This window comes from Chiloscyllium plagiosum, unplaced genomic scaffold (assembly GCF_037043375.1).
Source record: "Chiloscyllium plagiosum isolate Xiang-an unplaced genomic scaffold, Cpla_swu_hap1 HiC_scaffold_33, whole genome shotgun sequence".
Classification (NCBI taxonomy): domain Eukaryota; kingdom Metazoa; phylum Chordata; class Chondrichthyes; order Orectolobiformes; family Hemiscylliidae; genus Chiloscyllium; species Chiloscyllium plagiosum.
In genome coordinates this window covers 20,060,916-20,076,240 of record NW_028270171.1, presented here as the reverse complement: position 1 = coordinate 20,076,240, position 15,325 = coordinate 20,060,916, and the positions used below count along the sequence as shown (strand labels likewise).

Below are 15,325 nucleotides of genomic sequence, written 5' to 3'. Positions count from 1 at the left end.
TTACTCTTGCCCATCTCTAATTATCATTGTGTTGTGGGCTAAGGAAAGCCATGAATGGAGAACTTTGGGAAACTATAGGTTTAAAATGACATTTCTCCCAGGAATATGACAACTTCCTTGTCATGTCTCAAGTTACCCCTACATTAACCCAAAATGTTATATTCTGAAAGAAAAGATCTAACTTCCATCTGGTGAATCTACATTATCTGTTTATACTGTCTCCCTCCAAAGCCAGTTCTGCAACCACCTAACATTCCAAACCACACTGTCTTAAAGTTCTGGCCTCCAGAAAATTGTTTATTTCTAAAATTTATATCTAAGTAATGGGATTGCATTGGCAATGGATTTTCACTAACTGTCTTAACATTCTTTTACCGAAATGTTTCTAGCTCTATTCTTGTAATACATTGATAATGAGGTTCGGTTTAGGAATTGCTGAATCAATTTGAGGAAAATGGATAAAGCAAAAATGCAAGCAGTGACCTCCGCTGCATGGTGTCAGTTTTATTGCATGGTCTCCCCAGGCATTCCAGCTGATGCCAGCATAATCTATTCAAATAAACTTTTTACCCACTTTGTATTAATAACAGTTGCTGCCATAGAAACCAGTCAAGTGAAATAAAAATGGATTTGTCATCTGTATATCTGTTGTGCATTTTCAGGTGCCTATCCATCTGCTCCTGCAATGGACATGTATATGCCACCACCACCTCCCTATCCTGGACCACCTCCAGTCAGTGTGGTTGACCCTGGATTGCCTGGTATGTACGTTGCATATATCAGATCTTTTCAGAACAAGGTCTGTAGTTTATTTACGTAATGTGCATTATTAACTACTACTGAAGCTCAGGGAGTTTCTATATTTTCAGGGCCTATATTTTCTTTGGCACAATCCAAAAAGTAAGATACAAAAATATAAGAAAGTCACCCAAGAAAAGTAGCAGAACACTCCGAAGCCGCCTCTCTGTGGTGAGAATGTGGGACTTTTTACCACTGAGTAATTGAAGTGAATAACATAGGTTAATTGACAGGAAAGCTAAATGTACGCAACCTGATTTAAGCTAATTGGGTTCTTTTAAGGTGATAAAAAAATCAGTGTTCTGAAGGTGATGTTGAAGAAATCAATAGTGAATTCTGTGTAATCTTGCTGTTGAAGTGCAAGGTGATATATGTCGAAAGCCTGGGTGTGTGACCGTTGAGGTGAATGTAAACAACTTGGTGTCTGGAGTGTTCTGATTCTTCCATCAGTTTCATTGCTATCAATCTTCCATTTTATGGAAATTATTGTATCTGCTGCCTGCCATAAGCCATGAACTAATCACTTAAATGCTGCAGATTCAGATTGTAGTATTTGAGGGAAAAAGGTCAGGAATGATATTTTGGGAAGAGAGAATTTAGGAATGTTTCTTTAGGTAGAGGGGAAGAATAGGATTGAATGGCTGGTATGGGAATGTTTGAAGCAAAATGTTGGTTTAAACTTTGTGGCATTTTCAGGTGGAGCTAAAGCAGCAGAAGCAGCTTCTAGTGCTTACTACAATCCGTCCAATCCTCACAGTGTCTACATGCCAATGGTGAGAGTTCACTGCCGCTATTTTAAAGGTTGACTCATTTCTATGACTTGGTTCTTTTGAGTCTCCATTTAACAACTTTGGGAAATCCAAATACTCTACATCTTCTAGCTCCCTGTTTATCTGCCCTTGTTGCATTCATGAAGAACATAGAACACTGCACAGGAACAGGCCCTTTTGTCCCTAAATGTCTGTGCCAACTACGGTGCTAATCTAAACTAATCCCATCTGCCTGCACATGATCCATGTCCCTCTATTCTCTGCACGTTTGTGTCCATCTAAAGCCTCTTAAACATTACTATCCCATCTGCTTCTAGCACTTCAAAAGTTTCCAGGCACCTACTTCCAATGCACATCTCCTTTTTTAAACTTTCCCTTTCTTCTCTCGAGAATTTATTTTACCACCCTGGGAAAAATGCACCTTCGATTATCCACCCAGTCCATGCCTGACATAATTTTATAGACTATTTTCAGGTTGTCCTGCTGTCTCCCACACTAGTGAAAGCAATTAAGGTTTGTCCAACCTCCCCTTATAGTTAATACACTCCAATCCAGGGAACACCTTGGTAAACCTCTTTGCACCCCCTCCAAAACTCCACAACCTTCCTATCATGTGGCAACCAGAGTTGCCCACACTAAGCCAAATGTGGCCCAACTAAAGTTTTATACAGCTGCACCATGACTTGCTAACTTTTATACTCTGTGTCCTGACCAATGAATGCAAGTGTGCCAGACTTCTCCTTTACCACCTATCTGCTTGTGCTCCTACTTTCAGAGAAATATGGACTTGCACCTCAAGGTCGCTTTGTAAATCAATGCTGCTAAATCCCCTGTCATTCATTGTACCCTTGCCTCTGCATTTGACCTCCCAAATTGCATCACCTCATACTTGTCCAGTTTAAATTCTATCTGCTATTTTACAGCATAATTTTCCAACTGATTTTTGTCCTGCTGTATCCTTTGATATAGCTTATGTGTAAACTTTGATTTTCCTGCTCCTCAGATGTTGCCTGACCTGTGCATTTCCAGCACCACACTGTTGATCTCTAGCATCTGCAGTCCTCACTTTTCCCTCCTGTATCCTTTGACAACCTTCCTCACTATTCCCAACTCCAGTTTTTGTCATCTACTAATCAGATCCCTAGATTTTCAACCAAATCACTTTTTTTTCTAATTTACTCGCTTCCCCCTATCAAAAATATTCTTGTTTTGTAAAACTTTGAGAATGAGGAGCATTTTGCATGATTACAACCAGTAAATCCACAATCTCTGCAGTCACTTCCTTTTTAAGATCTTGGAATGCTAGCTTTCAGACCCTGTGGACTTTTGACCCTGAGTTTATATAGCAACTTTTTTTTTGTTTCCACATTCTTCCTCCTGATTTTCTATTGTTCTTGGGATGCTTTTTGTCTTCTAGAATGAAGACCAATTTAAAAAGTGTTAGTTCAAAGTGTCTGCCATTTCCTTTGTTACAATTGTTAATTTCCCAATCTTGCCCTCTCAGGAGCCAATGTGTACTTTAAACATTTGAAAGTGCAGATACTGTACTGTCTGTTCATATACATAATCTAAATATACAAGTTAGGAGCAAAGCACAGGCTGTTTCAGTTCCTGAGCCAAATGCCACAATCTTACCAAATGTGAGTGCAATCATAAGTGTGACTTTTGACATGGACATGGACAACTTGATTCCTAGTAGACCTCAGACAATTATGTTTGTATGTACCTGGAGCCATAAGGAGCCCATGCACACATCTTCCCTTTTTTTCGTTTAACTCTCAAGCTCAGTGTTGGAATGATATTTATTCCTGGAATAGGACCCTTGCCTTTTTTTTTTAAAATTAGAACATGTTTTTCTTCACTTGTCTCTGCAGTTCCACCACCACCCACCAATCTGCACAACCCCCCCCCCCCCCCCAAAAAAAAAGTATCGAACATTGGGAATTACTGGCTTGACACTAACTATTGTCACTTTAAAATCTTTTTACCAGATATTGCTACTTTATCAATCCAAGAACATTGCCTGTGTTTTGCTTATATATTCAAATTCCAATATAAAACAAGTGTTTTCTGTTGTAGGATCAGCCCCCACCATACACCCCAGCAGAGGGGAAGAAGAACAATTGAATCTGTTCAAAGTGCTGATTCTTCCAATTGTTTGTGAAATGTACACTTTCTTAAACTCTGTTGTTAGAAGCTGCATTTCTATTCTAAACAAGCTGTTTCCTCGCCTCATTCCACCATCCAGCAGCAGATTGCACCTTGGACTGCGCGTTCCCTTTTGATATCTTTGTTCTTAGACAGGCATTGGGAATGATTTTGCATGAAGTCCTACAGGATCCTTTTCACTGGGAAAACTTAGAATTCCTGTTGCCTTTTAAAAGCAAAAATATTCACCTAACGTGACCAGTTTGCAGTTTTGGGATATTGCTGGTGTTCTGTGGCTATCTAAAGCCAGCAGTTAGCAAGTGTTGATGAATTTCATTCTTTAAACAGTGTAAAAATGCAACTTGTAATGACAGTATAGTATTGAAAATATACTAAGTTTAATTAAAGGAATTACTTTGTGATGCAAGTGAATGAACCGATTCCTGCAAAATCATTTTGCTATTTTAAATACCACTGTAAAAATAGTCATTTTGTTATGATGCTGTTTGACATGTAATCAGGCAGCAGCATTTCTAGTCTTTAGAATTTTTTGGTATGGAAAGGTTGGAATGATTAGAATCTGTTTTTAATCTCTATACAAAATATCTCTTCTATAAGAAAATAACTTAGACTAACCTTTTTAGGAATGTTGCTGAGGAATGCTTTGTAGGTTTGGTGGTTAGACAAAGTTCATCCCCTTTATCATTTGAATGAGCTACTTGAGGTCACCTTTTTTAAAAATATTATTTAAAGGGGATGGGGAAAAATTCAGATACACATGTTTCTAGACACAGTAATCTGATCTGGGCTTGATCCACTACAATGGGTTTTGTATTAACTTGATACGACTTTGGCCTGAAGCTGTGCAATACAAATGTTGTTGCAAGATCAAAGATATTTGATCATAAGCATTTGAAACCTACGTATTAGAGTTATAGTATTGTGATTTGGTTATTTAGCTAAAGAATGATGCACTGTAAATATACTTAAACCAATACACTATGCTGTTTGACTCTTTTTGGATGACCTCCAGCACAACCCACTTTGAATTTTTTAATCATTAATCCTCTACTCAGTGTTTTAAAAACAGTTCTAAATGCTGCCTTCAACCACAAGATATGAAATCACAATCTAAAAATGTTGTTGCTGATGTTTTGCCACAGTTCCTGTGATTTATAATTTGAAGACTGGTGTTTCATTTATACTCCCAAGTATTAAGCTTCTCCTTTGGTTGCTGGGAACATGCTCTTTCATTGACTGGACCTTGTATTCATCTTTTTAAAAGCTCTTTGGCATGTAGTGGCTTCTTTTTATTTGTGTGTTTTTTTGAGGATGCTGTGATTGTTTGGATTGTTCAGAACATACTGTGACTTGCAAAGAGCTAGAAAGAGCATTTGCCCATTTTTAGGAGCAATCTAAACCCTAACTTGTAGTTTCTCCTACTTATTGGCATCAAATGTGTCAACTGTACAACAATATAACTTGTTCTAAAAGAAATATGTGTACACTTATTGATATTCCAGTTCCACTGAACCAGGGCAACCATGATGTGGTGAATAAATTAACTCCCGTGCTGAGTCCGATCCAGGAGTGATGCAGTTGCTACCTTTTTTGTTTCATTCTGTCTTATCTGCTCTACTCGGTAACCTAAGCTTTTCTTCTGCTTCAACCTTTTACGATTCTCTTTCGCAACAGTTGACTGGACTGTGGAAGTTAAGACTGTTTAAGAGTACAAGCTGATAATCACTCGAATGCTTAACTCCTTCAGATTGTAGGGCTGCCTGAGCATCACTCCTTGGTTTATCAGTTTGAGCAAAAAAAGATTTTGTTTAACTTACTTAATAATGAGGCCTCCAAATGATAGGAGAAATCTAGTTTGTTGACATTGGCCAGTTACAGGCCAGAAATGGCAACAAATCAACTGCTATTCCATTTAGCTAGCCATCTTTGATTCTTCACTCATTTTCCAGCTATGTTTAATTCCACTTCACAGAATCCTACTTTGTAGCCAAATGCCTTTTTTTTTTTTGGATTTCTATAGACTGCCAGTCGTTCATGCACTATAAGAAAGGAAGCCAGTGAAATTAATGGAGGATTTATTGAATTAAAATATGCTCTTGGGATGATTGTCACTGTGCCACAATGTGATTAAAGGCAATTAATTTTATTGCAACTTTTATCTTTCACTACAATAAATTATGTAACAGGTTGTAGCTGTAAAACAAATGGCCCTTGCACAAGGCTTTTACTGAGCTGCAAATGCTGATAACTTGCTAAATGTTTCTTCATTGCATCTGTTTTGAAAAATCGGATACTGGAGGGAAATCATAAATGTAAATACTTTCAGATCATTAAAATTAATCAAATCTATTTCACTGACAAAGCACTGAGTCAGTGGAGCGAAGTCTGACTCTATATTGCATTCATTCCATGGGCTACTCGACTGTTGTGTATAGCATGCACTGTATGATACTAATGTCATTTGTGAAAAAGCAATTCGATGTGTTTAAAAGTTTGTTGGATAAACACCTATAATGTTGAGAGAGTATCTGATGCACTGATTGTCAAAAGTCAGGTGCTGAGAACATTGGTTTTATATTGGTTGGTTTTCTTTTGGTCTCTCCCTGTATTTAAACATTTAATGAGGGATCCTTTTTTAGTAGTGACGTTTTGCTTTGGTGTTTTAATGTTTTTTTTTGTTTTATTAAAATGATCAGATGTCTCCTGTATGAAGATGATAGCTCTTCTTACCCTTCACACCAGAACACATACCAACCTTCCGTGACTGCATCCTCTTAACTAATGTGGATGTGTAAAGCATTTCCATGGATAGAATAAATCTTATTTTTCCAAAATTCCCATTGTAATAGTGAGAGGCATTAATGATGTGTAAATTCAGCTAGTTGGACTATTTAGCGAATTCCGGCATGTGCATGTGCAGTTCTTTAAGCAGGACTTGTAGAAGGACTCTGCTTTATTTTCAGCCATAGCAATTAATTAAGGCAATTAAGAATGAAAGGTTACACATTGTCTTAAGTGTGTGAATTTGAGGAGTTTGATGTGTTCACAAGTTTGTAGACTTCAGTGACGTTCATCCCATTAAAGAGAGAAATGCTTTAAATTTTGTATTTCACTGATTTCTCTTGTATGCATTGCAAGTAACAGTATAACAGGAAATTTGGATAATGCATGTTGAAAATGCTTTGCTTTGTGTCTTATATACACTGGCTTTTGAGCTTATTTTTCTGATTGCTAACACAATACTGAGGTCTGTCCTCCAAGCTGAAGCCTCAATGGAAGAGGAACACTAATCCTGCAAATTTAAGGACAGACCCACCCCCTCCTTCTTCCCTGCTTTCCCCCCCTCCCCAACCTTGCCAACAGAAAAGAAATGTATCTCTTCAATGAAGACTTGTTTCGACTGTTTGTTGCCACTTCAGCACGAAATGGGGCTTTCTGGGGGACTATTTAAAATTCTCAGTGTGTAAACAAAATAAACTGCCCTTGAAAGATTGGAGTGGGGGGAAATTCCAGTAGCTCTTCTAGAAGTTGATTGCTGCCAATAATCTATTTATCCCACAGTACACTTGGTTTTCTACATTTTGTTCCAGTGGGGAGGGAGGGTGGGTGGAGGTTTGCACAGCTAGGGTTAGGATGAGCAAACTTGCATCACTCATGATATTTTATCAACTGTAGAAGAAACATTATTTGAGAATGTTAAAATGGAGGTGTAAAATATAATGTAAAATAGTTAATAATCCTTAGCTATAGGAAAAAGAATTAGAAAATTCAATAATGTTTGCAAATGAGAAATAAATTTGTACAATATTCTGTACTCTCCCTTCTCTGTACTTTTTTTTTGAAGTACTGAATTTCTGTAGACAGCTGCTTTGGTGGAAAAGCTGATCTATTTTTCATCCTGCTGATTTGAGTCTTTAACAAAACTGTGTTTACAGGAATTAATTTTGGGGCTGATGAGAACAAAATTAATTGGCTCTAATTATTTAGAATGGAAAGACAGATGTTTATATACACCCCCTTGCATTAAGTGCAAGTTGTGATTGAAACAAATCGAGCGCAGTTGTAAAACAAACTTACTTATTTGAACTGGATTAAAAATGGGCCAATTAAATTAGTTTCTGGTAGCATAATAAACTGCATTTTTTTGTTTAACCCTATACTTTTTTAACTGAAGAATTATAACTACTAGATTTCTAAAATGAATGTGTTAATTGTGTACAAGTCTGTATGTATGCTTCAGTAAAGCTTTACAACTTGTTAATAAATGCACCTAAATAAAGGCACTTGTGTAATGAATTTGTGCAATTTCTTTTTGTGGGAAATGACTGGCTGAGTTGTTTAAATAAGTGGCTCATCCCTGTTAACTGGAAATGCAACACAATCTGTTCTGTAATTACTGTTTTTCTGGTTTTGATCTGAGACTGGTGCCCTATTAAAATTTAACCAACACCAATGTTGATTTGATGGTATTCCTCACTGACTGACTAAAATCTTCAGAAATATTATGCAGACAAGTGATAACCCTGGGAAGAAAGAGATTGAAATAGTAAGTGACTAAAGGAAGTTTTTTAGAAAGTGAGGAGGTTTTGTGATGCAAGATGGTTCAGGCAGGTAATTCCAAAGATATGCAGCATATTAACTGAAGAACTGACCTCTTGTAATAACAAAATGTAAGGGACAAGCTAATGAAGAGTCAGCTGTACCTTTTCACTTGTAGCAGGAAAGGATTAGTGTCAGATTAGTGCATCTATATCTGGCCCATCACTTTCAGGAGAACTCCTTGACTGTATTTCAGAATGTTGGCTTTCTGGTTCTCATACACTTCCCTGGTAGCTTCTCATTGTATAAATGGATAATGGGTAAAAACATAAACCAGGGTGCCATGATTATATGGGTTAGAGACAAAAAGAACTGCAGATGTTGGAATCCAAGGTGGACCATAGGGAGGCTGGAAGAGCACAGCAAGCCAGGCAGCATCAGGAGATGGAGAAATCAGCATTTCGGTTGCCCTAAAGGGTTACAATTAAAATGTTGACTTCCATACCACCACCCAATGATGATATGGGGTGGCCAATTAGATCCAAGAACGTCTAGGAAGGTAACAGTAACTTTATGGGATTGCTTTCTGTGATGGAAGCCAACAAACGTTTTTAAAATGTAGGCCACGTGGTCTCTTGAGCTTGCTGCATAAGTCAAGTTCATGGCTATGTTTAACCCACACTAATATCCTATCTGTGATTCAGTAATTATTCAAGAGTCTGCCAATCTTGATAATGAGTCTATTCAACAACCATGTTCAAGTCATCCAGAATAAGAGACGTGAGGGAAAGCATTTTCTCGCGTCAACAAGTGATTGGGATTGGCATCCTGAGGGTGTATGTTAAATGGATTCATTTGAGAGGGAGTCGGATTATTATCTGGAAAGGAAGAATGTTATAGGAGTGGAGAGAAGAGTAGCATTAGGTGACTTTGTTACTTTTTAAGAGAGTAAACACCAGTGCACAAGCCCAAATGGCCTCCTTCAGTGTTCATAAAATCCCTATAGTTTGTCCATTGAGTCCACACTGACTGACCCACCCTACCAACCCCAATCCTTGTCCCACTACACTTCCTTTAGCTAATCACCTAACCTGCACATCTTTGGATTGTGGATGGAAGCCCACGCAGACATCTGGCGAATGTGCAAACTCTACACACCACTGCTGAAGGATGGAATCGAACCTGGATCCCTGACACTGTGAGGCAGCAGAACTAATGACTGAGCCACTGTGCTGCCCATAACCATTGTATGTATGTCGGGTTAAAGGGTTATAAGTTCAGGAAAGAGACCAAGCAAATGTATTCACTTGAGGTTGTGAATCTTTGGAATTTTCTCATTACATACAAAGGTTCCAATGTTGAAGGAGGCCATTTTGCCCCCTGTAATATTCTTCTTTTTCACATAATAATCCAATTCTCTCTTAAATGACTCCATTTAACCTACCTTCAACACACCCTCAGAATGCCAAACCTAACCATTTGACATATGAAATGCTTTTCTTCGTTTCTCCTTTGATTCTTTTGCCTAATGCTTTAAAACGACACCCTTTTCTTCTTGACTGGACCTACCTTCATGATTTTGAGTAGCTCTATCAAAGATTTCTTCAAAGACAACTATACCAAATTCTCCAATCAATCTTTTGTAACTGAGCATCTTCACCTTGACTTCGTGAATCTTGTCAACACTCTCTAATTCCTTTACATCTTTCCTGAAATGTGGTGCTTCGCCATAGAGACAATATCCCAGTTGAGGCCAGAACAGTATTCTGTAGTAGTCTAACATAATACGACAAGAGCAAGGAAGTTCCCTATTGATAAAGCCAAGAATCCTGTACGCTTAATTAACTGCACTTAATTTCTTTCTTGCTACCTTAAATGATGTGCATATTCACCCAGGTCCCTGTTCTCCTCTACCTCTTCAGAACTGTATCCTTTAATATTCTCTTTGCATTCTTTCTACCAAAATAAATCATTTCACACTTCTCTGTATTAAATTTCATGTGTGAATTATCCATCCCATCAATCTGTTTATTTCCCTTTGGAGTTCTACATTTATCCTTCATGGTAGAAATTTTGGAATTGTGCCATGTGCATGAAAGTCCAAGATAAATATATTTCAGGAAAAGCAAAGGGAGTAATAACAATAACTGGGGAACTCCACTTTAAGCCTTCCTCCAGTATCAAAAACATGTTGACCACTACATTCATGTCACTCAACCCATTATATTTCCATTCTGGGACTGTCCCTTTTATTCCATGAATTAGCTCTCAAATCTGTTGTGTAACACTTCAACACAAACCTTTTGGAAGTAGGCCCTTGCAACTAAAGGGATCAAGGGGTATGGCGAGAAAACAAGAGTGGGATACTGAAACTCCTATGATCAACCATGATCATATTGAATGGTGGTGTTGGCTTGAAGGGCTGAATAGCCTACTCCTGCACTTATTTTCTCTGTTTATTGACCCTTAACCAATCCATGCTGATTCTTAATTTACATGCATTTGACCAAGTGACAATTTCATCTTGTCCTGAATTACCATTCCTGGAAGCTTTTCCACCTCTGAGGTGAAACTGACATATCTATAGATGCAGTACTCATTTTTACAGCACCTCTGCAATTCTTCACTTCTCTGGCACCACCCCCAAGTCCAAGGAAGACTTCAAAATTATGACGAGTGCCTTTGCAATTTCTACATTTGCTTTAGATTAGGACATTTCAATTGGTTAGATCAAAGGTAAGCAACCTGTGTTGTCAGCTTCCAGACAAATTAAAACATCAAAGTGTTAATGTAAAAAAAAATACTGTGACTAGTTTGGATACAAAAGGAATCATTTTAATTCAGAAATATGGGTGGGCTTGGTTCAATTGGTAGGTAAAAGTTATAAAAATTTGAATCCTTACTCCAATGGCTTTGGAGTGTTCAATTGTTTAATTAATCTGAATTTGCCTATATTAGTCTGTGGACTGATCTATGCTCACTGTTCTTGATTAATTAAAGCTATTTACAACCTCTGAGAACGAAAGTGAACAGAAACTTTCAGAAAGACCTGAGAAGTTTAAACTGGGAGTAGTTGTGTTGAAATTCTGAAATTGTAGAGATGTTTTAAAGCACTGTGTATGATTCTGTACCAAGGTACATTTTTACCTAAGATGGTACTGTAAATGACGACTTGTAAAATTTTTGTGTATGTGAAAATAAATCTAGTCCAATGAACGTGGAATCCCTACAGTGTGGAAACAGGCTGCTTGGCCCTACAAGTCCACACTAACCCTCCAAAGAGTATGTCACCCAGACCCATTCCCATTCCCTTAACCTACACACCCCAACTACTATGGGCAATTTAGCATAGCCAATTCACATCCTTAGATTGTAGGAGGAAACCAGAACACCCAGAGGAAACCCACACAGACACAGGCAGAACACACAAACTCCACACAGACATTCACCCGAGGCTGGAATTGAACCCAGGTCCCTGGCACTGTGAAGCACCAGTGCTAACCACTGAGCGACTGTAGTTAAATCTGATATAAACTATGCAACAAAACAGTGAGTGAATACACAACAGTGCTCACTTCTGGTTTGAACAGATTTGGAGGTACTGGGGTGGACAAAGTTGAAAAATCACACAACACCAGGTTATCGTCCAACAGGTTTATTGGCAAGCACTAGTTTTTGGGGTGTTGCCTCTTCATTAGGTTTTATCAGAGATGGACAGCAGTTGGGGGATACAGCCAATGCAAGCTTTGGAAAACCCAACAGCTACAGGGATGTAAATGTCACTCCTGTGATTAGATGCGCTTCACACCTCTGGCTGTGGCATTTCTGATCTCCTGAGAACTCCTGCCAAGGTTGTTTTTTTATTTCAAAAATATACTTTATTCATAAAATATTTTGATGATCTGTACAATTGGTCATGCCATACATACGTTTACATTCTATTTCTTTGCACACAGAGATCGGAATTAATCATTCATATATACAGGTCTGTATGTTTACTATGCGTATATTTAGCTGAGGCGTCAGCGGAGCCCCCTTACTGCGTGGGCCCCCTGTTCTTAGGCAGGCAGATGTTAGACGGTGGTCTTTCCCCACCTCGCCTTGGCGGAAGCTGCCCCAAGCTTCAGCGCGTCCCTCAACACGTAGTCCTGGACCTTGGAATGTGCCAGACCGCAACACTCAGTCAGGGTCAACTCCTTCAGCTGGAAGATCATCAGGTTTCAGACCGCCCAGAGAGCCTCTTTCATCGAGTTGATGATCCTCCAGGCACAGTTGATGTTCGTCTTGGTGTGCGTCCCGGGGAACAGACCGTAGAGCACGGAGTCCCGTGTCACGGCGCTGCTTGGGACGAACCTCGACAAACACCACTGCATTCCTCTCCAGACTTCTTCTGCGTAGGCACATTCCAGAAGGAGGTGTATGACAGTCTCGTCCCCCCCGCAGCCGCTTCGAGGGCAGCGTGCGGTGCGGCTGAGAGTCCGGGCGTGCATAAAGGATCTCACAGGCAGAGCCCTTCTCACCACCACCACTCTTGGTGCTTCTACCCCTGAAAGCTGTGATCAGCTCCTAGGCATCCAATCCCTGAGGCAAGCCCTTTTTGATTCAAGAGAATGCAGGGAAACCTTTATTTTATGGGCTTTCCAGAGGCCATTGTATCCTGCCTCCAGCTGAACCCAAAATGTTTGTTTTAAGTTACTATTAAGGTTAAGGTACAATGGTTCTAATGATGTAAAATAATCTTCACTGATTGGGAGTGATACACCTTCTAGACAAATTAAGAGTGACATGTCGCATAACACAACACCCTCTTGTGGTAACCTAAGACATGAATCTCAGAATGTGTAAGTTTTAGAGAAAATCATTCAATTCTTCCTTCAAAAGTGCCTGTAGAGTTTATAAATAGGTACTGCTTTTAGTATTATTTTGCATGCTGCGCTGAGCAGTCACCCAGATTTGTTATTCTATGACAAATTGCATTTATGTAGTGCCTTTGACGAAATGAAACTTCCCTAGGCGCTCCACCTGAGTGAATGAGGCAAAGTGTGACAACAAGTCACACAGGGAGATAAATAAAGAAAAGCTAGTTGAAGAGGCAGGTTTTAAGTAGTATTTACGGTAGGAGAATTTAAAACCTAAAAACAGAAGGCCTGACCACTAACTTTCCCAAAAATGTATTAATGTACCTGGTCAGTGGGGAGTTGGACCAAAGGGTCTATTTCCATGCTGTACAACCCTATGACTATGACTCTAATTGGATGTGGACACCGTTGTTTGAGCCAGTATTTATTGACCATCCCTAATTGGCCTTGCGAACAAGATAGTGAGCTGCCTTATTTAGCCACTGCCATCCTTGGAAGGTTAGATACACCCACAGTATTCTAGGGAAAGAAGATCCAGAATTTTAATCTAGCAACAGTGAAGGAATAGTTCTAAGTTATGGTGATGTGTGGCTTGGATGGGAACTTGCAGGTAGTGGTGTTCTGATGTATCTGCTGGCTTTGCTGTTCTAAGTTGGAGAGATGACCAGTTTCTAAGGTACCGTCGAAGGAACCTGACTGAATTGTTGCTGTACATCTTGTGGATGGTACACATTGCCGTGACTGTGTTGATGGTGAAGGCAATGACTGTTGAACATGGTAGATGGGGTGCCAATCAAGAAGGCTGCTTTGTCCAGGATTGTCTTAGAGTCGTAGAGTTTTATAACATTGGAAAGAGGCCTTGCAGATGATTGTGCCCTCGTTGGTGATCAGATACCTATCTACTCTCGTCCCATTTTCCCATTTGACTGGCTGCTTTGTGTGCTGTGGAGTTTCAAATACTGATCTATGTATTTTTCAAATGATGGGTGGTTCCCATCTCTAATACGTTTTGAGGCAATGAGTTGTAGATACTTACAAACCTCTGGTGATAAAAGTTCTTCCTTAAATCTCCTCCAAACCTCTTACCTTTATCTTATATCTTTTGTACCCTGGATATTGACCTCTCTACTAAAAGGAAATGTTTCTTCATATCTGCCCTACCTATGTCCCTCATAACTTTGTATACCTCAGTCAGGTCTCCCCTCAGCCTTCCTTGTCTAAGAAAACAACCCCAGTCTATCCAGTCTCTCTTCAAAGCTGAACCACTCCAGCCCGGGCAGCATCCAGGTGAATCTCCCTTACCTCCTCTCCAGTGTAATCATATCCTTCCTGACATGTGGCAACCAGAACTGCACATTGTACTTCAGTTGTGGCCTAATTAACGTTATGTATACCTCCATCATAACGTCCTTACTCTTGTGTTAAATGCCTCAACTAATAAAGGCAAGTATCCCATATGTCTCTAACACCTTAATGAACTGTCCTGTTACCTTCAAGGAGCAATGTCAAGCATATTAGCAGTTTAGATTAGATTACATTACAGTGTGGAAACAGGCCCTTCGGCCCAACAAGTCCACACCGACCCGCCAAAGCACAACCCACCCATACCCCTACATTTACCCCTTACCTAACACTACGGGCAATTTAGCATGGCCAATTCACCTGACGTGCACATCTTTGTGACTATGGGAGGAAACTGGAGCTCCCGGAGGAAACCACGCAGACACAGGGAGAATGTGCAAACTCCACACAGTCAGTTGCCTGAGGCGGGAATTGAACCCGGGTCTCTGGCGTTGTGAGGCAGCAGTGCTAACCACTGTGCCACCGTGCCGCCCAGTTGTTGGACCTTCCATTCATACAGGTGAGTTGGGAGAATTCTCTCACAGTCCTGATTTGTGCCTTGTGGATGACAGACAGGCTTTGCAGAGTCAGGAGATGAGTTCCTCACATGCAGAATTCCCAGACTTTGACCTGTTTTCTTGTGTCACCAGTAGTTCCTTTGCAAATCTGTGACCTCCATTTACCTCTTGCCACCGGAAACAGCTTCTCCTTATTGATTCTCACAATCGTGCTCCTGATTTTGAGCACCTCCACTGAACTTACTCTATTGTAAGGAAAACAAATCCCAGCTTCTCCAAGGAACAGATCTGGGTTTATGTTTCAGCTGCAGGACAGTAGAGGAGGTGTTGG

At 39.7% G+C, this 15,325-nt stretch overlaps 1 protein-coding gene across 1 annotated transcript in view; it reads left to right on the top strand.

Annotated features, from left to right (window-relative positions):
* Window positions 1–8,033, top strand: part of LOC122542277 (WW domain-binding protein 2-like) — a 40,300-nt gene extending 32,267 nt beyond the window's left edge. The window contains exons 6-8 of the mRNA XM_043679851.2: window positions 663–761; window positions 1,495–1,571; window positions 3,648–8,033. Of these exons, the coding sequence (XP_043535786.1) occupies window positions 663–761; window positions 1,495–1,571; window positions 3,648–3,695 (224 nt within the window). The 3' untranslated portion in view covers window positions 3,696–8,033. The remainder of the gene's footprint in view (window positions 1–662; window positions 762–1,494; window positions 1,572–3,647) is intronic.
* The last annotated feature ends 7,292 nt before the right edge of the window (window positions 8,034–15,325 follow it).